Source organism: Hemibagrus wyckioides, linkage group LG04 (assembly GCF_019097595.1).
Source record: "Hemibagrus wyckioides isolate EC202008001 linkage group LG04, SWU_Hwy_1.0, whole genome shotgun sequence".
NCBI classification, from domain to species: domain Eukaryota; kingdom Metazoa; phylum Chordata; class Actinopteri; order Siluriformes; family Bagridae; genus Hemibagrus; species Hemibagrus wyckioides.
Window position 1 is genome coordinate 21,733,584 of NC_080713.1, and position 26,246 is coordinate 21,759,829.

At 39.3% G+C, this 26,246-nt stretch overlaps 1 protein-coding gene across 1 annotated transcript in view; it reads left to right on the forward strand.

The window, feature by feature from the left end:
• The window catches only part of tmtc2b (transmembrane O-mannosyltransferase targeting cadherins 2b), a 107,602-nt gene that overhangs the window by 55,088 nt on the left and 26,268 nt on the right, over positions 1–26,246 (forward strand). Inside the window, exon 2 of the mRNA XM_058387834.1 lies at positions 5,264–5,840. Coding sequence (XP_058243817.1) covers positions 5,264–5,840 — 577 coding nt within the window. The remainder of the gene's footprint in view (positions 1–5,263; positions 5,841–26,246) is intronic.

Sequence of the window (26,246 nt, forward strand, 5' to 3'; positions counted from 1 at the left end):
TCGGAGTCTCACACTCGCTTTGTACCCAGCAGGATGAGGAGCTCATTTGGTTTACAGACTGTAAAATGGATCTGTATAGACAGAAAGGAGGAAGAAAAATGTTGCCCAAATGAAAGGTGGAATTATTTTTACATCGCACGGCAAATTTGACCGTGATCATTCGTTTGCATGAAGCTTTGGCTTACCTAGCTAGCTTTCTGTATTTGTTTTTTTGTTTTGTTTTTTCAAACATTGCAAAGCATTTTGTTTGCCCTTGACCCGAGACTCTCTAATTGTGGAGCTGTTTGGCAGTGTGAGGAACAGTGTGCTGAAATCTCTTCGTGTCCATCTGTTCAGTGAGGTGGCAGGTGGATGCGGTCACTACAGGCAGCAAAACAAGGCACCGTGCCAGTTAGAAGCATCTGATCAAAGAGGGAAAATACTGCAGCGAAGGATGAAACATGCAGCTTCACACTCCAGACTCTGAGAGAGGAAGTGAAGAGTTTATAACATACTGAATTCTAAAATCTGACCAGAAGGCGATGATTCATTTTCTTTAACAGCGGCTCAGAAAATAGTGAGAAGAGACAGTATATTTACGTTTATAGCGTTTGGAAGATGCTCTTATCCAGAGTGACTTACAGAATAGCTTTTGAAGTTTCGATCAATAAATACATCAATACCGGCTCACTAGGATATGGACATAGAATATCAAAACGTGGTAATGCAACAAGAAGAGCGCACAGACTATTTATTTATTTATTTAGTATTTATTTATTTATTTATTTTAATTCTATTAATGCACTTTCTTTTTATTTTCCTTTTATTTTTATAGTCTATAACTTTCAGGTATTTCTATTTTTTATGCTTTTTTTTGTTTGTTTGTTTTAACTTCTTGTGAGGTAATAAGCGTTTATTCTCTAGCTGTTTGTTTATTTATTTGTTTATTTGTTCTTTTGTTTTGATTTGCACGATTCTATTAATGCACTTTCTTTTCGTTTTAGGTTTATGTTTATCGTCTGTAACTTTTAGGTATTTATGTGCATTATTTATTTATTTATTTTTTTCTTGTGAGGTAATGATCATTTATTCTCTAGCTGTTCATTTATTTGTTTGTTTGTTTATTATTTTTGAATTGCACAATTCTATTAATGCACTTTCTTTTTTATTTTAGTTTTATAGTTTTTATAGTCGGTAACCTTCAGCTATTTCTGTGTTTTTATACTTCTTATAAGTTAGTAACTGTTTATTCTCTAGCTGTTTGTTTGTTTGTTTGTTTGTTTATTTATTTTCACGAATTTTTTTAATGCACTTCCTTTTTATTTTAGTATTATTTATGAGGTAATGACTTATAATTTATGAGGTAATGACTGTTTATTGCCTAGCTGTTTATTTATTTATTTGTTTGCTAGTTTTTTATTTGCACAATTCTATTAATGCACTTTCTTTTTATTTTACTTTTATTTTTATAGTCTACAAGTTCCAGGTATCTCTGTGTTTTTTTTTTGTTTAACGTTTTGTAACTGTTTATTCCCTAGCTGTTTATTTATTTGTTTGTTTGTTTGTTTATATTTTCTTCACGATTCTATTAACACACTTTCTTTTTATTTTAGTTTTATTTTTATAGTCTATAACTTTCAGGAATGCTTTTTTTTTTTTTTTATTTAACTCCTTGTAAGATCGTGACTGTTTATTTTCTATTTATTTATTTATTTATTTATTGATTTATTTATTTATTTATTTATTTATTTATTGATTTACTGGCACTCGGACTGTACACACTACACATATTCTCCAGGATCAGATTCTACACCCACGGCTCTATCTGCCTCATTATCTGCTTATCTCAACGTATCCGTTCTCCATCGCAGCGCTTGTCTTTTTTGACATGGGCGTCCCGGGTCTTCCTGCATCTGTTGTTTTTCTGTTGCAGTCTTAATTGCCTGCGGTAATTACGAGTGCCGTGGGGAGTGATTTCAGCATCGCGTAGAAAAGCGTGTTGTCGCATGCGCCTTGTTCCATCCATCGCAAATTTTAATTACAGGCCTGTATGTTTCCACACACACCACAAAGGAGACTAATGACGCTTGCCAGTACTCCCCCTGTGTACACACGCTCACCTTCTGTAAGGGCAGTGTGTGTGTGTGTGTGTGTGTGTGTGACTCTCAGTAAGACATCATATTGTAGGGCAACCAAAACTGCGTCATAGATAACTGATAAATGTGTGTGTGTGTTGTCAGGGCCAGAGCAGACAGCATGGACCCCAGTGGGTGTGTGTGGCCTCCGGGGCATCCATCCGGTGCTGTCTCTTTCTGTTCTGCCCTGTGGTTTTACTGTTTTTTATTCCTTTGGCAAACAAATTTGGATGTTCCTCAGGTTTCTCTGCCTGCTGAGCGAGAACAAACAAATCGTTCTTTATGTCTCTCTCCATCATTTACTTCTCCACTGTCCTTTTTCTGTCTGTCCCTTCCCCCTCTGCCCACCACATGCCCACCAGTTTGATTGGTTTGGCTTTACTCTTCCTCTCCCCATGCTTCGTTATTCCAATATGGCTCCCTCTGTTCCTTTATAACCGAACGTCCTCGACACTCGAATCCACATGACGAGTCTGAATCATTTTCCGTCTTTGTCTCTGTAGTCTGGTCACTGCCTCACGTACCCGCTCTCCGTGGGCTGTCTTTGTTTCACGAGCGTTAAAGCTATTTAGTAAACACCACACAATTCCCAGGCAGAATGTCATGAATTTTAAATAAAAGGCACTCAATATGAATGCAGCCCTTTTTGTTAACGCTGGCTGCTTTTGCAATTTAATTAATTCGCTCTTTGCTGCCCCGAACGGACTCATAATAATTAGGAAATCGTTCCCGAAATCGTCTATTGGTTTTATCTCCGCATGGTGCAGGATCATTTGGCTGGAAAAAAAATATAAGCATCTCGTATAATCGATACGGCCTGCGCTTCCATCTCTATCCATCATCCTGATCCAAGGACAGACTTTAGGATTTAAGAGCAGCTCAAGCTTGAAGGTGAAAGTGTGAACGCTGGACACGGGTGCTGAAAGATAAATGACCTTCAGAAAGCTGGATAACTCTGGCACCGTTCAGTACACACACTTTCATCCTCTCATTACACACACACACACACGTCACACTCTCCTGGCAGGAATGGGAGGTTCAGTCCACTTCTTTCAGAGATCTTTCAGGCAGCTTGTCAGCTCAGGAGGTGATGAATGTCGACGGCTGTCCACTCGGGGCCCTTTGCGCGTTCACTGAGCAAGCGGTGACATATGTGAGAAGCTCTGCCCTTTTCTCCCTACAGCAGTGTCCCTGTGCAGAGAGTTCAATTCACTGCAGCTTTATTAGTGACAGAGAGCTCCGTTATTCCAACAACACACAACACACATTATCCAAGTGCTGGGAAAATATAAACAAGTCATCTGTCTCTTCTTCTACTTCTTCTTGAATTCTTTAATTCTTCTTTAATTTTACATCTGCTTTTTCTTCTTCTTCTTCTTCTTCTTTAATTTCTCTTCTTTAATTTGTATTATTTTTTCTCTTTAATTTTGCATCTTCTCTTTCTTCTTTAATTCTTGTTCTTTTTCTTTTTTAAATTATACTACCTCTTTTCTTCTTCTTCTTCTTTGTTTTCTACTTCCTTAATACTACCTTTTCTTCTTCTTCTTCTTCTTCTTCTTCTTCTACTTATTATTATTATTATTATTATTATTATTATTATTATTATTATTTACATCTTAAGTTGAGTTTTCAGTCATTTCAGTGCACAATTCAGTAACTTCATTATAACTATAATAGAATAAATATCTAGTCTAGTCGAGAGCGTGAGGAATGGAAAATGAAACCCAGTAAGAAACATTGGATTAATCCCCAGATTCATCTTGATTGTAATAGTTATTATATATAGCACTGATTTTTCCTTGTGAATGATCTCTGTAAGATGAATATTCTCAAGAGTCTTTAAAAAGGCTTTTAAAGCTTTTATGCTGGAATTGAATTGTGCCTCACTGCGGTCACATTAGATAAAATGAGAGAAAGTTAATATCCAGTAAAGAACATGAGCTCCTTAATGGAAAGTGTTTCATATTTATGATTCTAGAAACTGGATGTTTAGTTGATCCTGCTTGATAGATAATAAATGTCGGAACTTGTACATGGGGTATTTGATTGTAAAGTGAAAAAGTCAGTGACGTTTTGTTCAAGTGGCACAAAATGTATCTGAACTAATATCAGGTATGGATTCGATCAGTGGTTTTCAGAGTAGAGGTCTAATCCTTCCCGTATGGCATGTACCGCATGTGTATTGTATTGTGTTGTATGTGCTTGTGCACTGCACACGGTTAGAGAGAGCAGATATTGGTTTAGTCAGATGCGTCAAACTCATTCTCTCAGCCCAACATTAGCATTTATATGAACCCTGGAAGGACCAGAGTCTAAAGCTATTCATTTTTCATTTATTATTAATACTATTGATTAACACAGTTTACCTGGAAAGTAGATTAGGGTGTAACGAAGAAGAAGAAGAAGAAGGAGAAAAGACATCTGGATGCACAGTTAGGCCTTGGTGATACCATTTAATAGCTCACGCCGTCTCTGCTGAGAGACCTGCATGTCCCGAGACATCCATCTCTCTCGTCTTCCTGCTCCATCGATGTTTCTTTTTTCCAAACATGTTTCTACTTCTCTGCAGTGGGTGATAGGTGTGTGATTTGTTTTAGACACAGCAGAGAGCTGTTGATGTGAAGCAGTGTTTCAGCTACTGTATGACGCGAGCCGGTGAGCCTGTGAGCATATGCTGTACAGAGGAAGCGTTACATGTAGAATCTGTGTGACTGCTAAGTCTACAAGTCTATATATATATATATATGTCCTAGATAATATTCAAATATCTGGAATAAATAAATAAATAACCTGTTGTAGGGATGAAATAAATCAGTCAAGTCAAGTAGCTTTTTATTGTCATTTCAACCATATATATCTGACGCAGTACATAGTGAAATGAGACAAAGTTTCTCCAGGACCCTGGTGCTTTATAAGAAAACATAACTACATATATCTACAAAACAAACCAACAACACAGAGCTAAGGACACAAAGTAGTTTTCCTAGCTACACTCAATCTGATTAATAGTCAAAAGCATAAACAGGAATTTTCTCTCGCTTGTCTTGCTACCAACTTTCCTTCAGTGATTCTCTGCTTCCTGTTGCTGTAAATCTCATGACTTCCACATTAAGGTTTAAACAAATCCTCTTTGTCTGTTTGTGTTCCAGCCGTGCTATCAAAACCAACCAGGACCTGCTTCCCGAGACGCCGTGGACTAATGTGTTCTACGATGATTTCTGGGGTACTCTGCTCACACACAGCGGCAGCCACAAGTCCTACCGGCCACTCTGTACACTCTCCTTTCGCATCAACTACGCCCTGAGTGGCCTGGAGCCATGGGGCTACCATTTAGCCAACGTGGCACTGCACTGCACCGTAACGGCCCTGTTCACACGCCTGGCACGCCTGCTGCTGGGTACGGGCTGCTGGACGCTGCTAGCAGGCCTGCTGTTCGCCTCGCATCCTGTTCACACTGAGGCTGTGGCCGGCATCGTGGGACGGGCCGACGTGGGTGCGGCACTGTTTTTCCTTCTGGCACTGATCTGCTACGTGGGGCACTGCGACCAGCGGACAGAGGGGGCGCAGCGTCAGTGTTGGGCGTGGTTCGCGGGCAGTCTGGCCTGCTCGGCGTGCAGCATGCTGTGGAAGGAGCAGGGCATCACTGTTCTTGCCGTAGCAGCTGTCTACGACGTGTTTGTCTTCCACCGGATGAAGCTGCAGCAGCTCCCAGGAATCTTCTACAAGGTAAATAAGTTTCTGTTGTGTTTTTTTTTTTCTGACACATGCAAGTGATTTCCTCCACTCCCTTCTACCTCAATGAGTGCTCAGTGACCCTCGGGTGGAAAGCCAATATCGTTGTGCGGAGCCGTTGGGCGTAAATGGTGTGTGTGTGTGTGTGTGTGTGTGTGTGAGTGTGTGTTGTTTGCTTTTCATTAGGAAATCAGTTTCTGTGTATATTCAGCTGGATGATCCGAAATGAACTGGAGTGGGCTTTTTATTCTTCCGTGCTGCAAAAATATACAAGAGCAGAGAGAAACAAAAGAGACGTTTGTGCTCGGTTTGTTTAAATGCAACGGGCCAATGAGTTTGTGTTTTGTGATTTTTATATAGGAAGTGTGTAATGGCTCGGGAAAGCTTTGCTCTTGTTCAGAACACTGGAAACGCCAGCCCTGTAAGCACCACTGATTTAACCTCTAATTTAATGAACCTGTGATAATTGCAAAATTTCCACAATAATAAAACTAATAAATTTGAGGAAGGCTTGATAATGTTCAAAAAGGTTTAATTGCCGCGTTAATGCAGGGCAAGCGATGGAGATGAATGGTCCTCTTAGGACAAATAACGATGTGGAAGTATTTTTCTTACATGAGAAAGCAATTAGTGTGGAAATCAATCATAAGCTGGAGGAAAGAGAGAGTTTGTGTGTGTGTGTGTGCGTGTGCGTGTTAGATTAAAAGAGGGAGGAAAAGTGCCTGATGCACACTTGAATCAATAGCAAGCAACAGATTTCACATAGTGATGCAATTCTCTTCAGTTCAATCCCTCCTTCCGTTTGAGCGTCTGACCGTCGGATAAGCACTGCCTCAGCCGTGGCTTGTCAGGAGCGTTTAACGTCTACCCATGAGACCTGGTGACTTTGTCGACCCCCTGTGCAACTGTGCAAATTAAACCTGACATGTGCACCACTGTGACTTGAGGTCATGGCTACTTCAGGATGTGGTGATGCAGCTTCAGGTCTGCAGCTAGGCCTACTCTGTGTGCAAAGCATCGTGCTGTAATAGAATTGATATTCTGTGTTGTGAGCCGTTAGCCACGGGCCGTATTTCTCTCTCTCTGACGTTCCACACAAGAGCTTGGGGTCTATGATGCACTTGTTAGGTTCATGGCTTCACAGCTGACAGCATCTCACATCCGCTGGACACGGACCTATCAGAAGTTCAGTCAGAGCCGTCATTAAAGTGTAAGCTTCAAGTCTGAGTTTCAGGGCTAGCAGGGTTTGGACACTTTAGATGGGGCGGAGCTGTCTGAAACGTCTGTCCGCCCAGCTGCACACGGACTGCCTGATAATGACATCTGAATGAACTGGAAAACCGCAGGCCTAACTGGCTCTGACAACCCCTTCTCCTCAAACACACTTTATAGTTTGGGAGTAGAAAATGTTTTCATTTAAGTGCTTCTCATAGCGAGATGGAAGCATTGTTCTCTTTATGCATGTTTAACTCCACTACTCAATCAACTAAATCCACAAGTCAGTACAGTGGAGCTGTTCCTTCCAAAATCAGCACTGGGGGACTTAGTGACTTGCTCATTCACTTAGCCGCTCACTTGCTCACTCACAATTACGACATTTTACAGACACACTTTTCCAGAGCGACTTACATTTTATCTCATTCTCATACAACTGAGCAATTGAGGGTTAAAGGCTCTCAAGGGCCCAGCAGTGGCAGCTTGATGAACCTGGGATTCAAACTTTCTAATCAGCAGTCCAGCAATGGACTACCACAAACTCACTCACTCACTCATTTACTCACTCACTCATGTTTTCACCCCTTACTCGCTCAATCACTCGCTCACTCACTCAATCACTCATTCACTCATTTACACACTCATTCATTTACTCACTCAGTTGCTCACTCACTCATTTATTCACTCACTCACACACTCTTACTCACTCACACACACACACAGACACTCACTCACACATTCACTGACTCACTCACTCACACACTCCCTCATTTACTCACTCACTCACTCACTCACTCACACACTCCCTCATTTACTCACTCACTCACTCACTCACACACTCCCTCATTTACTCACTCACTCACTCACACACTCCCTCATTTACTCACTCACTCACTCACTCACACACTCCCTCATTTACTCACTCACTCACTCACTCACACACTCACTCACTCACACACTCCCTCATTTACTCACTCACTCACTCACACTCACTCACTCACTCACACACTCACTCACTCACACACTCCCTCATTTACTCACTCACTCACACACTCACTCACTCACTCACACACTCCCTCATTTACTCACTCACTCACTCACTCACACACTCCCTCATTTACTCACTCACTCACTCACTCACTCACTCACTCACTCACACACTCCCTCATTTACTCACTCACTCACTCACTCCCTCATTTACTCACTCACTCACTCACACACTCCCTCATTTACTCACTCACTCACTCACACACTCACTCACTCACTCACTCACTCACACACTCACTCACTCACACACTCCCTCATTTACTCACTCACTCACACACTCACACACTCCCTCATTTACTCACTCACTCACTCACACACTCACTCACTCACTCACTCACTCACACACTCACACACTCCCTCATTTACTCACTCACTCACTCACACACTCACTCACTCACTCACTCACACACTCACACACTCCCTCATTTACTCACTCACTCACTCACTCACTCACACACAGACACTCACTCACACATTCACTGACTCACTCACACACTCCCTCATTTACTCACTCACTCACACACTCCCTCATTTACTCACTCACTCACTCACTCACACACAGACACTCACTCACACATTCACTGACTCACTCACACACTCTCTCACTCACTCACTCACTCACTCACTCACTCACTCACACACTCGCTCATTTACTCCCTCCCTCATTCACACACTTGCTCCTGTACTCACTCACTTGCTCATTCAGTCACTCACTCACTCACTCACTCACTCCCTCTCTTACCCAACCATACACTTACTCACTTAATCGGTCACAGTCACTCACTTAATTACTACAACATTGATGCACTCATTCACACCATTTAGTGTAGCCAGTCTAACTACCAGCATGTTTTTGTGAATAGAACAATAAACATGCACTCAAACATACAGTATCACACCTCCCTATTTATTAAAATGCCCCAAGATCCTCTTCCTGTTGTGAAAGTAAAGCACAGCACATTTAGAAGTCCATCTCGGACACATCCCCTAAGCAGTTTTGGAGAAGTATGAAGCAGGATTTACTATGTGTTTGCCTGGGCTATGCGCACTGGCTTCATCAAACACTCATACTTTGTGTACATACCCTGCATGTTTTTCCACTCAGCTATTCTCACAGCTGTCACCCTGTGGTACGGTTCACGGGGCTCGCGCCAAGCCGGAGGCAAATAATTCCACCGTTTCCCATTTGAGAACATCACATCACACTGACACATGAAGACGGACTATAAAAGCAGAGAGCTGCCAGAATTACCAACCAAAACGTTTAAGCTCTGTGAAATGTCTCTGATCCTCCATCTGAAGGACAAATTTATTTCATCTTTGACACTGCAGTTCTGTGATAAATCCTGACAAACTGACCTGAAGAGCTGACAAACTGCTTCCTGCAGCACTAAGCATGGTTGGATCAAAGCGAAAAACAAGGCAATGACGTGCTAAGGCGCTGCTTGTCAGCAGCTCATAATAAACACTTTCGTATGTCTTTCCTTGTCTTTTTTTTTTACAAAGCAGTGTGTCTGCTAGCCTGAAAAGTCCTTTGCACTGAGGGACACATTACTGGCTGTTCCCCATCTGTGTATGCAGTCGATCAGCGTTTCCAGCGCTTCTGTGTAGAACCTTTTACAAAGCTAACTAACCTTACATACATTTTTTTCCTTACTTATATTTCTACCATTATCAACTTATCTTTATTTATTTATAATCATAACACAACACTTCTTGAACTCTTTATTGCTAGTTCAGTGTTGATTAATTTTCTATATTTGCATGCCTCACAGCATATCGTCTCATACATTATTGTATACTAAATTATGCAATAACTTGGACAGTATGTTGGTATAATGGGTAATTGGGTAATTGTTGGTCAAGCGAGACTTTGTTTATTTTTTATAAAAGGACTCTCAATGTATAATAGTGCACGAGTATGCGATATGGGACGAATCAAGTTAACATTATTTATGCTAGTTTTTATCTTTTGGACCTTTAGATAGCTTTAGGGATATAAACAAATACCCAAGAACACTATATTGTCACATGACAGTAATTCAGATGAGCGTTTAACGATAATAACTGTTAGAAGCTGGCAGCAATTTCCACCGTCGTCATTCTGGACCCCACTGCTGTAGGTTACAGACGTCTAAAGGGTCTCCGTGCTTCGCTCTGTGAAAACCACAGATCTTAACAGCCGTGCTAAGTTCATGTGGTCTCTGTCTTAAATGTCTTTAAAAAGTGTTCATGATAGTCTTTTAAACTGTCCTTCTTAATCAATTTATAGTCGTGAGTGGCTTGTATATTTCAGCTGGAGTTGAATAGAAGTACATAATCCACTCGTGCACTGTAAATGTATACATGTAGGGGTTTTCGTGGTACAGGTTGCTGAAGCTAAGCCAGATAGATACACAGTGCTTGTTTAAACAGTGTAATTAATATCCTCTGCTTGTGTAGAGTTTTTATTAGGCCATCGATGGTCCGTATCCAGGATATAACCTTCCCCCTGTTCACTGCGGGGCTAAACGCCGCAGGGGGATTAATCTCAGTGAAAGCTTCTGTATCCATTTCCTTGGGGTCAATGGGAGCTGAGCAACGTAGCCCAGCACTTCCAGGGATTAACTAAATGTCACCGGGCCAAGGCACTGAGCTAGCCAGCCGCTGCTGAGAATAGCTGCACTGTGTGCTAGCATACAGTTGAATTTGTTGGTACTTCCTCACCATGACCATCGATATTACACATTAGACCTGTTTTTTTTTTTTTTTTTGGTCTAGATTTGCTATAAGGGACTTTCTGGTCATTTTTAGCTCAAATTACTGAATCATTAGTAAAGAAAAAAGGTCAGTAGTTTGTTCCATGCATGTGAAAATGCACCAGATTGTGGTTTGTTAGCGACATTGCTGTTATTGTTAACCCACCCACGTGCTTGTTCTAAATCCGTGCTAAACCCAGCGTAATTTGTGGCCAATTTGTCCATGCAGGCTTTCACATGCTAATGCTTTTTGTGTGTGCCGGTGTTTAATGGCCAGTCTGCTATTCTCCGGATTCTCTCTTTTAACTAGGCATAATGATAGGCTGACAGCAACGCGGCGTCAAAGCAACTCAGACACGGTTGTTGTTTTTCCTCAGGGCCAGTAAAGCACATGCTAGGTTTAAATGTTGAAAGTCATTTCTGAAAGAATCTAAAACATAGTCTGCCGTTTGTGTGTGTAAATTGTGGAAAATATTTAGGTTTTATTTGGACATATTGCGTTAACAGAAAGTCAAGGGACTTGCTTGTACTGAGTTTGCAGCTCTGCAGCTCAGGGGAGAGCTTAGCACAGCTCTTAAATGCTTGTTGCTGTTCCTCAGCAAGAAAAAAAACAATCATTTATTGTTATGCCAGATGAAATGGCTTGGATTACGACATAGCCTGCATGGATTCTACTTTTGTCCCACTCTTCTTGTATAAATATTATTTATGTATCTACGCATTTTAATATGGCCATTCGTATATAATATTACATGAGAATTGAATGAAAAAGAAACAAACGATCCAATAAATACATTGTTATTTTAGATATGACAAATGACTGTATGTGTGGAAACAGCTAGCGACATCATTGGATAGAATGAGTGTAAATAATTACATTCAGATTAATGAAAAAGGAAATATGTGTAAATGAAAAAATATATTAAAATAATCAGCAATAAATGTACAATAAATATGTGTCATATACAAAATGTAATATTTATTCATATTTATGAACAGCATTTATATTAGAATGTATGTATAAACAAAGAAAGAAAGAAAGAAAGAAATATTGACAGCAAATGAGGTTGTATTTGTATACTCAATACACGTATTTAAAGAAATAAAGAAATAAAAAATGAAAGAGGGAGAAATCCAGGGAGTGGTGTTTTTTTTTTTTTTGTTTTTTTTATAGGCTCTAGACTGACCGTGACCAGAACTCAGATAGAGAGAGAGAGAGAGAGAGAGAGAGAGAGAGAGAGAGAGAGAGAGCTACTACATTTCAGCATTATTAACTTTGCTGAAATGTGGACTTTAAATTATTAAGTTTGCTATTTTACTTTATTATATTTAATTGTTTATAATTAGTTATTTTTGCAGACTCGGTCTTCCTGCTAGAACAACCACAGACCTTTTGACATTTGAGCTTAATGTTATTATTCTTGTTAAGACTTTAAATTTGAGTTTAATGAAGTAAGATTAAATAGTAAAGTCACCCCAATTTGTAAAACAAAGCACTGTTAAATGATCAAATCTGATTAGACAGACAATAGGAATAAAGAGAGGCTGGTGAAGGATTTTTTATCTGACAAAAGAAAACTGGCTTTGCTGCAGTTCTGTAACATTAAACGTGAACATTAACAGATAAAAAAAAGTAATGAATAAATTGTTAGTATGGACAAATTGCTGTGGTATAAGAGGAAAGCACTTCAGGACATGCGGTGATGAGAGTAACTGAGTTTTATTACATCCTGTCATCTGATATTATTTATTATTTTCTTTTATTTCTATTCTTTTATTAGTATCATTTCATTCTTTTGCTTAGTAGTATGTAGAGATTTGGGAATGTATATCATTTTACTGCTGATTATTTTGTCTAAACACTCTTGGCAGCTGCCATAACTGATAGCACTGATGCTTTGGGCCAGTAGTGACTACAGGCAATGGTCAAGTACATCATCCTTTTTTCTATAGAGGTCAGAAGTCAACTGATATCAGAAATAGATATTATATATTATATACAATTTGGTCTGCCTTATATAGGTTAGTACTCTCTTCTTACTACCACCTAAATACACCATGTCTGGCAGCTATTACATATCTGTGGTGTAGTTAGTTTATCTTAATGTGGAAAACAAAGCCATTTATTGGCTCATTGTCTGGGTGGAAGTGGTTAATAGGCTCATTTTCAATAACAGATACTGATGTCAGGAACACGTAGCCGAGTTTGGCGAGCACGCCGCTGTTTGTCAGTATGAGCTCAGGATTGTTGTTCATTAGCAGCGCAGTAAAATGGCTTTCCTGGGACTTGGCAATTAAGACGTTTTTCCACGATGCAAATTATACTGTTGCTTTGACCTTAAAGTGAAAGCTTGAAAGGGCGTGTTGTTGAAGAAGGGTTTTTTTTTTTTAGTTTATAAGTAAACATTCTATATAATAAAAATTGAGAAATCTGTCACATATTCATGTATTCTCTCTATTTAGTTATTAGTTATTATCCTTGTTAAGACTTTACATTTGAGTTTAACAAATAAGATTGAATAGTAAAGTCACGTTAATTTGTCAAATTATGCGCTATTAAATTATCAAATGAGTCAAAAATAGAATTACAGAGAAGCTGGTGAAGGATTTTTATCTGTCAAGAGGAAATGTTTTTTTTTATTTTTTTTATTTTATTTTTTTTTAAGTAAAAAGTAAAGTGTGCACTTTTCGCTGGAGCTTCGCTTAAATTTGCTTTCCTGAATAGGAGTAGTAGCTTGACTTTAGGCTATGCTCTTTTGTTTTATGAAAAGAGGTTAACGTCCTGGTTTTCCTGAGAGTTACAATCATTTACAAGACACACAGGATGCTTGACACACATAAATGTTTATTCTTTATTGGAGCCCATGTTGTTTCCTGTTGTTTTGTTGCCCCCTTTTTTAGGAGTAGGTGTGTACAAATCCTCAAGCAGGACCGTATGACGTTATACTTCATATGTCTTGAACTCAGTGTGTGGTGAAGAAATAGGTCATTTTCAATGCTGCCTGCATTTAGTGGCACGTTACTCCCGATTATTAGTTATTACTGCCTGACATTTAGCTGCCAGCTCCCTGACTCCCGTATTTTTCTTCTGCGCTTAGTTCAAATCTGGGTTGTGTATGACAGCCTGTAATATGAAAGATCGGAGCTGTCAAAAGCTCTTAAATGTAAAACTGTCAGAGTTTAAAGTGTGCAAATGTTTATCAGCGTTAAGCCTAAAAAACTGGAGCAGCCAGAGTTGCTAGCAAAACAGTAGCCTAGCTTGTTTACTTAGCTAAGCAGGCTGCTTTGGCATTACCGCCTTTCAATTCACCTGAAAAATGAATTCATTAGTTAGTTGTGAATTATATAGGTGTGAAACAATAAACTAGTTTCCATATACCTCATTTACCTCACTTATGTATATTAGCTAACGTTAGCTAAATACTGAGGTATTTTTCTCATATTGTGTGTGTAAACACAGTATTACAGGATGTTGTATCACATCACAGGGTCAGCTTATTGAGAGATTTGTGTGAGATTAGTTGTATATATATGCACACAAACGTCACAAAAGGCAAATGGAAGTTTCATGTATCATAGATTTTCTTTTCTTTTTAGCCTGGCTTTTAAAATTCACCCGGATAGATCAATACTCATGAATACTCAAAGAAGTGTAAAAGTCTGCATTTGGTGCGGCCGAGGCTTTCTGTAATTTTGTGCCTTGTTTATATTGTTATATAAGCAAGAATGTGTATAAACTGTATACAAGGCTTGGTTTATATTCTGCCCTCGGGCTCCTAAACACACATAAACAGTAGCAGTTTAAGTCCAGATTAAAGACCAGAGTCTGTACATTTATCTCTTTCTATTTGCATGACAGATTCTTATACATAAATAATGAATGATGCCGTATACAGAAAAAATAAATAAATGATCATTATGGCTTCAATCTTCTGTAATGGTGCTCACCTCATTGGTGCTGTTTATTAACTCTTTTTTTTTTTTTTTTTTTTTGTTGTTCATCGTTGAATTTTTTTGTCATGTCACACTCCACAGTGGTGTTTAATGGCTCATATGAAAGTAGAGACTCAGGGCTTTGGGGATTTGTAGGTTTTTTTTTTTTGGTTTTTTTTTATTTCAGTATTTCTGGTTTTCCCTAGACTACTAGGGGCAATTTATTCATATTCTGTTCAGCAATATATTCATGAACAGTTATATTTTTCTCTTTTTTTTTATATATAAATGTTTCAAAATAAATGCTGATATCCAGCCCATTTATACTCTCTGTGAGGCCCCAAGTATCTAAACTTTTGAAGGCACTAAAATCTTTCTGTAAGGTTATCAAACAGCTAAAACAAACATCTCACACCGAAAGCCAGCAGCACTGTTTACACTGATGCTCTGAAATGCCTGATAAGTCAATTTCCATTGAAAGTGGAACGCCAGCGTACTGATAAAAAAGGGTTAGATGAAGCTTACGGAAGAGTTTGACAGTAGAAAAAAAATAGGAGAGTTTAAGAGAGTCTAAGTTTTGTACCCTGAAGGACTCCTTCATTCTCACACTTCAGCTCTACCCTTGGCCTATCTAAATGATCTATTTCTATACTCATACTTATCAGTAATTCTTTAAGAAGCACAGCAGCTTAAACATGATTAATGACGACTAAGTGGATTATCAGATAATTGGACAATCTCGCCTCCTCCCTAGTGCTGATTATACATGTGAAATCAGTGCTGTTTATGCTAATGGACGCAAGAGGAATCGATGATATTCTGCAGCTGTTTCTCCCCCCCACACACACACACACTCCCTCTTTCTCTCGTTTTTAGAACGTGTGATAAATTATTGTTGTGTACTGAATATATGGGGTGCAAATGGTAAGAGTTTAAGCTGTAGCCTGCTACAACAAGTAGTACAGTGTTGTGAAGAAGACCACCAGGAGCTCTGTTAACTGTGAGGAGATGTTTATGGAGCATGTCTCAAGGTTCAAAGCTTTGTAACAGTTAGAGGAAAAGATATATCTTGGAGTTTTCAGGACAGTGGGAATTTCAGGTTCTCGGTTACATGACAAGCAGCATTTACTTATTTTGTTTTGTTTTGATTTTACCATTACTTTGACAGCCAACCTATAGAATCTACTCAATAAAAATGATGTAACAATTCTCACTCAATTTGTTTGGGTAGATTTGATCCTGTTTATTATTTTCTGTTGCAGTTATTACTGTTATCCAATAGGTAGTGTGGGTAGAATTTACCAATTATTATATTTTTCACTTATATAGATGAAAAAGCCTTTTTTGTCACATATGCATTCTTTTCTTCTCATATCCCAGCTTGTTTAGGGAGTTGAGGTCAGAGCGCTGGGTCAGTCAGTATACAATGCCCCTGGAGCAAAGAGGGTTAAGGGCAGCTTGGCAGTTCTGGGGCTTGAAACTCATCCTTTTGCTCAGTAACCCAGAGCCTTTAATGCTTGAGCTCCCACTTCCCTACACCAGACTTATAGGATATATATATTACAATGTACTTATATAAAACTGCAAGAATTAAATTAAATATTTATACAGTATTTAAGAAAAAGGAAAAATGGGTAGGGAATGAATGTTTAGAGCAGCTATAATGTAAATGAGTACCACATAAAAACAACTAACTTGTTTTTAGGATGCTCCACAACATTAAATGTAGCTATAATGGACATAAATGGATAAAAAGCATATTGTAAAAAAAAAAAAAATGTTAAGGCATGTTTTTATAAGATAATAATAAATAAAGATAATAATAATAATAATAATAATAATAGTTTGCTTATTTTCCTATAAGAGCACTCCCTGATGTGTTTTATATAATATCTACAAAAAAACACATGATTTAACACTGAAAAGGCGGAAACATAAAAGATCCTATAGTGCATTATGTCAGAATTTATTACTGTATTGATGATACACGGATCCAGACTGTGTTGCTTCCTTTATAATCCGCTCGGGCATGTTTTATATAGATCATGAAAATAATAGCTGAGTTGCATAAAGCTTGGCCTTGAAAAGTCTGTAACTTCAATCATTTTACCAGGCTAGGCTAAGATTTTATATGGCTGCATATTTCTCATAAGCAGTATAACAGCCATGATGCCACATGCCTCCAAAACAATAGGGGTCAGAGAAGCATTAGGACGATCACAAATCATACTCATGTCAACCTTGGAAACTCCAGAGAGCTCCTCCGGGAGTTTCTCTGCTCTCTAAGGATTCTGTAATGGAGAAGAATGCTGTTTAGCAGAGCATGTAACCGGCCATCATGCTGTAAGTATAGGCCGAGACTACGGGGAGTGGAGAAACAAGCAGTGTTTAAGATTCGAGAAAAGGAGTCATGATTAAAATATTCACAAACACCCACGCTTTCCCTTTTTTTGCCCTCGAAAGCAGGAGACACTCCCTTATCTGGTCCTCCCAGACGTCTTAGCACAGAGATTCAGCCACATGTGTTTCATTTACAGTTAATCATAAATCATTTTCTTGTTCCTTCCACTGCTTTGCCTTTTTGTCATAGTATTGTCCAAAAGGTTATCACTAATCGTCAGGAGACATTAAAGACATGTATTGTTGAAGACCTCATTAATATTTGTGAATTTGAAAAATGAGATTCTCTTCTTTTTCCTTATTCTGTCACACTTTTAACTATGTGATTATAGTAGTAAAAAATGCTAGAATATGAGGTAGGGCTTTTAAACCTTGGGTCATTGTAAACCCCCGGGTTTCACACTGCTTATACTTTACCTGGGGTTAACAACTAATCCTTGCCGTTCATGGGTCAACCATAACTGGATATGAAAACAGCATGTGAGCGTTTTAAATAACGGTTAGTCTCACGTTTTCATATCAGTAAGAAAAAACATAGCCTCCAGTTTCTAAATAAGTTTCTGTTGCTAAGCATCTAACCTTAACGCTCTTACATGACATTGTTTCACACTGTACACATTTGGCAAAGCGATGCTGGCAAAAGTCGTGCTTCAGATCAGACTTTCATAACCTCAAGAAAAACAGCTGCGCTAACTCCGCTTGTAAATGTAAAAAAAAAAGCCTTGTGACAAAAAGTGTGAAAAGCCCTGGTGTGCGAAAGAGATGCATTCTATTTACACCGATCAGGCATAACATTATGACCTGTTGCCTAAAATTGTGTTGGTCCCCCTTTTGCTGCCAGAACAGCCTTGAAAGCACTGTGCTCTGACACCTTTCTATCAGAACCAGCATTACCTTCTTCAGCAGTTTGAGCAACAGTAGCTCGTCTGTTGGATCGGATCACAAGGACCAGCCTTCACTCCCCACGTGGATCAATGAGCCTTGGCCACCCATGACCCTGTCACCGGTTCACCACTGTTCCTTAGACCATTTTTAATAGATACTGACCACTGCAGTCCGGGAACACCTCACAAGAGCTGCAGGTTTGGAGATGCTCTGATCCAGTCGTCTAGCCATCACAATTTCAAAATCAAATCAAACTCACTCAAATCCTTACACTTGTCCATTTTTCCTGCTTCTAACACATCAACGTGAGGACAAAATGTTCACCTGCTGCCTAATATATCCCACCCACTAACAGGTGACATGATGAGGAGATAATCAGTGTTATTCACTTCACCTGTCACTGATCATAATGTTATGCCTGATCTGTGTATATAATTATGCCCATAATCATAATCTATCTTTCTCTTTGAACGCCAGAATGTCATCTATAAATAATGAATGATGATCCTTAATCCAACAAGTATTACAACATTATTATTATTATTAAATAAGACTACTAGAGAATGCCAGTGTTAACATAAGCACAGTCTCTTTTTGTTATCACATGCGAGCACAGGATCCTGCTGCTGGATCACCAAGAGGCTATTATTTCAATATTTACAATTAATGTCTATGAAAAAAAAAGTTATTTAACATGGGGGAAAATTCTCTGTAATTATTGTTATGTATTGCCAAATCCTGTATTGTGATATTCTTTTGCGTCATAAATTCACAGAATCCTAGCCATCGCTGATTTATGTATTACTGATTTTACTGCTCATTTTTATACAGCTGAGCAGTTGAGGGATAAGGGCCTTGTTCAAGGGCCCAGTACCAGTGCAGCAGTTGAACTCACAAGCTTCTGACCGGTTTGTTGTTTTAACCACTGAGCTGCCACTGCATCATAGAATGCCACTCTAACAGGGTGTAAGACAGTGGCATATCTCCCTCTCAAAGGAGGAATCTTCATTCATTCATCTACACTAACTGTTTCATCAGAGTCATGGTGATCAAGGAGTTTATCTAAGCATCAAAATGAATAATAGACATTTTTTAATAATTCAGACTTATTTTACATTGATCACTGAGGACTGTTTAGCTACATCTACTGAGGCTTCAGAAATAAAAACATGCTTATGCAGTGAGACTGTGATTTGTGCTATTACGAGAGCCAATATAAAGCAATTTGATGGGAGCGGACACAAAATCCCAGCCTAATTGGTTGTATTTCAGGGTGAAGAAAAGGAGCACTTCTGTATATATCTCTCATTACAGTTCATGGAGAGTTTGCCTCGCCGATTTCAAAACTGGCCAGTTTTCAATCTCTCTGTTGAGTGCTGTGCAAAAATAGAGGAATAATTAGTCATCCTCTACGCTTAGAATAGCCTTGATTCTTTGTGGCATTGATCCTACATGGTGTTAGAAAACAATCTGATGAGATTCTGATGCGGATGTAAATAACTGCTGCAGGTCTGCGAGTGTCTCATGTGAATTCTGTTCACTCGATTATTTCAGGTGTGATTAAACTAATAGACCTTGGGCCAGATTCAGAGCCAAAACACTCTGTTGATCAACATATAGTAATATTGTCCGTAATTGTGCAGATAAACATGAACCAGCACAGCTTCAGCTTAAGTAGCAGATCCTCTGTAATGGCTTTACATCTATCACATGCATTTATATAAATAATTATATAAATCAGACCAGAGCTCATCAGACCAGAGACGAGCTCCAGTGCTAGAGACATTAGTTTAGTTTTCATGTCTTATAATGGTCAATATAAACGGTCAATAATGAGAACAAAATGTTTAAACATGGATGTTCGGTGTTTATTTCCCTCAAGTCAAATTCAAAACCGATGTCTTATCTGTTCAGAGTGCGTGGAACGAGTCAAAAGTTAGGATAGTAACATCGTAAAACACTGAATCGTCTTATTTATCGCCGTAAACTAACACTCGGTTGTTAAAAGGAAACAGTTGTAACGGTTATAATAGTTGCTTATGTGCTTCTATGTAAGCTAGGAAGTTTAGGTAGCTGGCAGAATTTTTTGTTCTGTTAAGGAATTTGGCACACCAGTTACTAGAGCTACAAGAGATGGATATAAGATCATTTATTAGCTAAGCGCACATTGAGATAAACATTTATATTTGCACGTGCATGTTTTCCACGTTTTCATTACACACTGTACTGTACTGTCTACATGCACATCATTTTGTTTCATGCATTTGTTTTATTTTTAATTTACATCTTGTGTCTTTTTTCCTTTCATTATGTCCTTATGAATTTATGTCATAGGCTGCTGGAAGGATTTACAGAATAAGAATATCACTGTATGGTGCAAAACATTGTTTTCTGTACAATATTTCCTGTTGAAGCTTGAATCTTTAGCTTTGAGCTCTCTCGCACCGAGCTCCTCTCTCCATCCAAGCACCAGTGATGTGGTCAAGTGTAAAAGCATGCTGTGGTTTCGGTGCTTATAAAAGTGTGTGTCAGGGTCATTGTTCTGATTGTGTTGGTTCAGTGTGATTCCTAGGCCTTTTATTAGAAACTTAAGATGACCACACCACCGGTCCATAAAACAGCAGGCTGATATATGCCACAGCTGATCACATCACACTCACTTGCATCCACTTTATTCTCACTGGTCAAGAACAGCCAACACAAACAAGCCTGCACTTTCTGTACACTGTCTCAGTAATGCGGTGGAAAGGCTAGAAGTCTAAACATGTCATAAACCGCACCTTGGAATCAATTTCTCTTTCTCATATTCTCTCTGTCTCGCTCTTTCTGTCTCGCTCTCTCTCTCTCTCTCTCTCTCTCTCTCGCTCTCATTCTCTCTATTTATCTATCGATCTTTCTCTCTCTGTATCTCTGTTTCTCTCTCTCTCTCTCTCTCTCTCTCTCTCTCTTTCACTCTCTGTCTCTCTCTGTCCCCCCTTTCTCTCTATCTATTGATCTCTCTCTGTCTCTCTCTCTCTCTCTCTCTCTCTCTCTCTGTTTCACTCTCTCTGTCCCTCTCTCTCTCTCTCTCTCTCTGTTTCACTCTCTCTGTCCCTCTCTGTCCCTCTCTCTCTCTCTCTCTCTCTCTCTCTGTTTCACTCTCTCTGTCCCTCTCTCTCTCTCTCTCTCTCTCTCTCTCTTTCTCTCTCTCGCTCTCTGCCCCCCACCCACCTCTCCGTCTCTCTCAGAGGCAGGCAAGTGCATTTTCAATTTCCGACAGATGACCTCTGAGTTCGGTCCGTAACTAGAGTCTTGCTCTGTCCTGTGATTGCACATGCTCTGAGTTCACAGTACACATAATTGGAGCATTCTGGGTAATCTGTTTTGACCTGGCAAACAGCTTCATTTCATTGAGTCACAGCTGTCAAGAATGGATTGGGAATTTCATGCATTTTTTTATTTTTATTCACTTATTTTTTTTAAACCTCAATGTTGACCTCGTTCTACTTGATAACATGACCCTGTGATTGAAAGTGCAGACATGATGCTCCTCTCCACTGTGCCTGCTGAAAGTATGAATCAAGTTTTCTTTTCATCAGGTCAGGGGTGTGGACTTGCCTGGCTTAACACGAACGTTATGGCGAAATAAACGGCAACAGGGAAAAGAGCTGGAAGCTGTTGGAGATTGGACCGTGCAGGTTTTTCCATGGTCACGCACAGGAAGTTCTTGTCATAAATGCATTCGAGTTTGTTGGTAATAAAGATTTCTTCCTGTCATCACTTTATCTGTGTTTGAATTCTTCCACCTTTTTGGTCGAAAATGATGCATATTTGCAGGTGTTTCTCTTGGCAAGCTTGCAAAGATCCTTGGTGTGTCTGATATGGATGTGATGGCTGAGATCTTCTGACCCTGCTGTTGGATAGAGAGGAGTTTGGAGAATAAGCAAATTGCTTGCCAACCATCATTCTTGACTTCTTTTTTTTTTGCACTGAGCTTTGCAAGTGATGGATAGTAAATGTTCCACTTTATTATAAAATATAAAATTTCATAGACCAAGCTTTAAACTAAATCAAACATCATTTGTAGCTTGAACAAATCTTTTGCTGTTTGTTTTAGAAGTATGGCCTTTCTTACACACTGATCACCTTGAATGGAATCGAACTCCATTTTCTTCCTTGAAAATTCATCCATACTGCTGAAGTACAGGATTCGCTCTTGCTTTTGAAAGATATTGAACTTGGCCCAAGATAGTGTCCGGGATTATAAAGTAAGCCAGGTCTGGCATATTCTACACAGAGTTTTTTATTATTTCTTTATACAAGTCTGCTTTAGCTGCATGCACTTGTGATTTATATTAATCCTAGGCATTGTCTGTAAGTACTCTACACTTTGAATGAAGTTGGAAGTTTAACAGGGAAGCTCCTGGCTCAGGCTGATGGCTCGGACAGAGCTCCTGAAAAAAAAAACTATTGAAAACTCCTGCCAGTAAGGCTTTAGAAATAAAAATGTGCTCATGCTATGAGACTATGATTTGTGCTCTGATGAGAGCCAATATAAAGTAATTTGATGGGAGCGGCCAATAAAACCCAGCCTAATTGGTTGTATTTCAGGGTGAAGAAAAGGTGTACTTCTGTATATTTCTTTCATTATGGTTCATGGAGAGTTTGCCTTGCTGATGTGAACTCTCTATTTAGTGCAATATATATATATATATATATATATATATATATATATATATATATATATATATATATATATATATATATATATACACTATATTGCCAAAAGTATTCGCTCACCCATCCAAATAATCAGAATCAGGTGTTCCAATCACTTCCATGGCCACAGGTGTATAAAATCAAGCACCTAGGCATGCAGACTGTTTTTACAAACATTTGTGAAAGAATGGGTCGCTCTCAGGAGCTCAGTGAATTCCAGCGTGGAACTGTGATAGGATGCCACCTGTGCAACAAATCCAGTCGTGAAATTTCCTCGCTCCTAAATATTCCACAGTCAACTGTCAGCTGTATTATAAGAACGTGGAAGTGTTTGGGAACGACAGCAACTCAGCCACGAAGTGGTAGGCCACGTAAACTGACGGAGCGGGGTCAGCGGATGCTGAGGCGCATAGTGCGAAGAAGTCGCCAACTTTCTGCAGAGTCAATCGCTACAGACCTCCAAACTTCATGTGGCCTTCAGATTAGCTCAAGAACAGTGCGCAGAGAGCTTCATGGAATGGGTTTCCATGGCCGAGCAGCTGCATCCAAGCCATACATCACCAAGTGCAATGCAAAGCGTCGGATGCAGTGGTGTAAAGCACGCCGCCACTGGACTCTAGAGCAGTGGAGACGCGTTCTCTGGAGTGACGAATCGCGCTTCTCCATCTGGCAATCTGATGGACGAGTCTGGGTTTGGCGGTTGCCAGGAGAACGGTACTTGTCTGACTGCATTGTGCCAAGTGTAAAGTTTGGTGGAGGGGGGATTATGGTGTGGGGTTGTTTTTCAGGAGCTGGGCTTGGCCCCTTAGTTCCAGTGAAAGGAACTCTGAATGCTTCAGCATACCAAGACATTTTGGACAATTCCATGCTCCCAACTTTGTGGGAACAGTTTGGAGCTGGCCCCTTCCTCTTCCAACATGACTGTGCACCAGTGCACAAAGCAAGGTCCATAAAGACATGGATGACAGAGTCTGGTGTGGATGAACTTGACTGGCCTGCACAGAGTCCTGACCTCAACCCGATAGAACACCTTTGGGATGAATTAGAGCGGAGACTGAGAGCCAGGCCTTCTCGTCCAACATCAGTGTGTGACCTCACAAATGCGCTTCTGGAAGAATGGTCAAAAATTCCCATAAACACACTCCTAAACCTTGTGGACAGCCTTCCCAGAAGAGTTGAAGCTGTTATAGCTGCAAAGGGTGGACCGACGTCATATTGAACCCTATGGATTAGGAATGGGATGTCACTTAAGTTCATATGTGAATCAAGGCAGGTGAGCGAATACTTTTGGCAATATAGTGTGTGTGTGTGTGTGTATATATATACATATATATATATATATATATATATATATATATATATATATATATATATATATATATATATATATATATAATAAAAGATATAGATCAATCCTGATTGTTCATGCCATTGTTTTCACCCAATAAAAAAAGATTCTGATTCATGCTGATGTGATTGGTCAAATAACTGATATACAATTTTGTCAGCTGCTGTAAATCTCTCATTTCACTGCATCCTAGAGGTGCTCTATGGGTGATTCTGGTGACTGGGTAAGTCACTGAAGTATTTTTAACTCATTATTATGTTTAAGGAACCAGTTTGAGATGACTTTGTTCCTCATGGTGTTCACGCTTAAGATATTTATTATATACACAGATATAGACAGCAGCGGCAATTAAACAATGTAGATTTGGCCTACGGATTCATGCTGTTAATGCCCGTCCACTTCAAAGTCCAGTGTGTTGTGTGTTATGAGATGCTTTTATGCTCACTACGAGTGTAAAGAGGGTTATTTAAGCTGCCCTAGCCTTCCTCTCTGATCAGCTCAGTCCAGGCTGGACTTTCTCCTCAGATCTCTCTCATCAAAGTGTTTTTGTCCACAGAAAAGGATGCTTTATTTATTTATTTTTACACCATTCTGACTGTTGTATGTGAAAATCCCGGGAGATCTTCAGAAATACTCTAACCAGCTCATTAGGCACCAGCATCCATGCCACGGTCAAAGTCGTTTCGAACGTGTGTCCCCCCCCCCCCCTATTAAAATGACTGACGTGAACATCAGCTCTTCACTGTTATGTGCAAGATTTTCTGCACTGCAGTGCTGCCACATGATTGGCTGATGTGGATAAATCGCATGAATGCTGTCCCTAAGAAAGTAGCCAGTGTGCTTTCCATATATGTTAGACCCACTCTTTTATAAAATCTTGGCATGTGTGAAAATAAAAACGATCATATGAACACAGAATCCTGAACCGAGACTCTGCAAGCCTGGGGATTTGTTTAATTTAACTTATCTGAGCCTCTGGAGTAATAAATGTCAGTGTTTATTGGAGACTAATTCCTGGCCATCTCTGTTTTCTGTCTGGCTTCTTCATGCGCTAGGTTTTGGCAGGGAATTCCACTGAGGTGCTGCTGGTGAGCTCTCACGCTGAGGGATTTGGCTTTGAGAGATAAGCCTGACTTTTTGGGTGCTGAGGGTTAAACACGCTAATCCTGCCTCCTCATCTGCTATCCGCAGTATTAGATTGTCTTATATATGGTTAAAGAAACGGAACCTGAAAACACTCTTCGTTAAAGGATCATTCCGGAGGGGATTGCCAAGTTCCTAGCAATAGATGTCAAACAATTAAAAATCGAGGTTGTGTGTAGTATTGTGCAGAAATATAAAATCCAGCGCTCCTGCAACTGCATTCAAGCTCTATGTTTTCCAGCTTTTTCTAAAGAAACAGCAGGGAAAAAAAGTAAAAGCTTTATCTTTCTTTATTTCCTCTGTGATTTGATATGTATGAGATACTTGTTTTGTTTCTAATCATACAATAATTTCATTCATTTATTCACTATTATTCTCTTTTTTTTCCACCCCTTCGCTATATTTGAACATCTTTTCATTTCAGTCAGCGTCTAATTTTCATCATTATAATGCTCCGTAACCCTCAGATAATTATGGGTCCTCTGTGACATTCAAAACTCTCTATTGAAGCCATCAGATTTTTCTCTGTCGTTCAGTAATAACCATCAGTTTCGTGCGAGCAACTGTTCTAGAAAATTGCTTTGACAGCCCTAACTGTTAATATATTTAATGCGTAGATCAGGTTAATGAGATGAGGCTATATCGGGAAAAGTACGTGCACGCATGTTCACAGTCTTGTTGCGTGTTAACAACATGATACTGGAATATATTGCGTTAATTGGTGTGAAATGTTCTGTAAATGGTATTTTGCGGCGAAGAACCGTGGCTTAAAGCAGGAAGCCGCACCATATTCACATCCTGCTCGCAGGTTTCAGAAACTAACGCTGAAATCTCATGCTGTTTGGTTTAATTGCTAATCACACTTTTCGTACTGTAATTTAGACAAAACTCAAATAACAAGAAATACATTTTTTTAAATAAAAGCACAGATTCAAAGCCTGTAGGCCATGTTAAGGCCAACATAAGTGAAAATGTGAAATAAGATCTTCACTT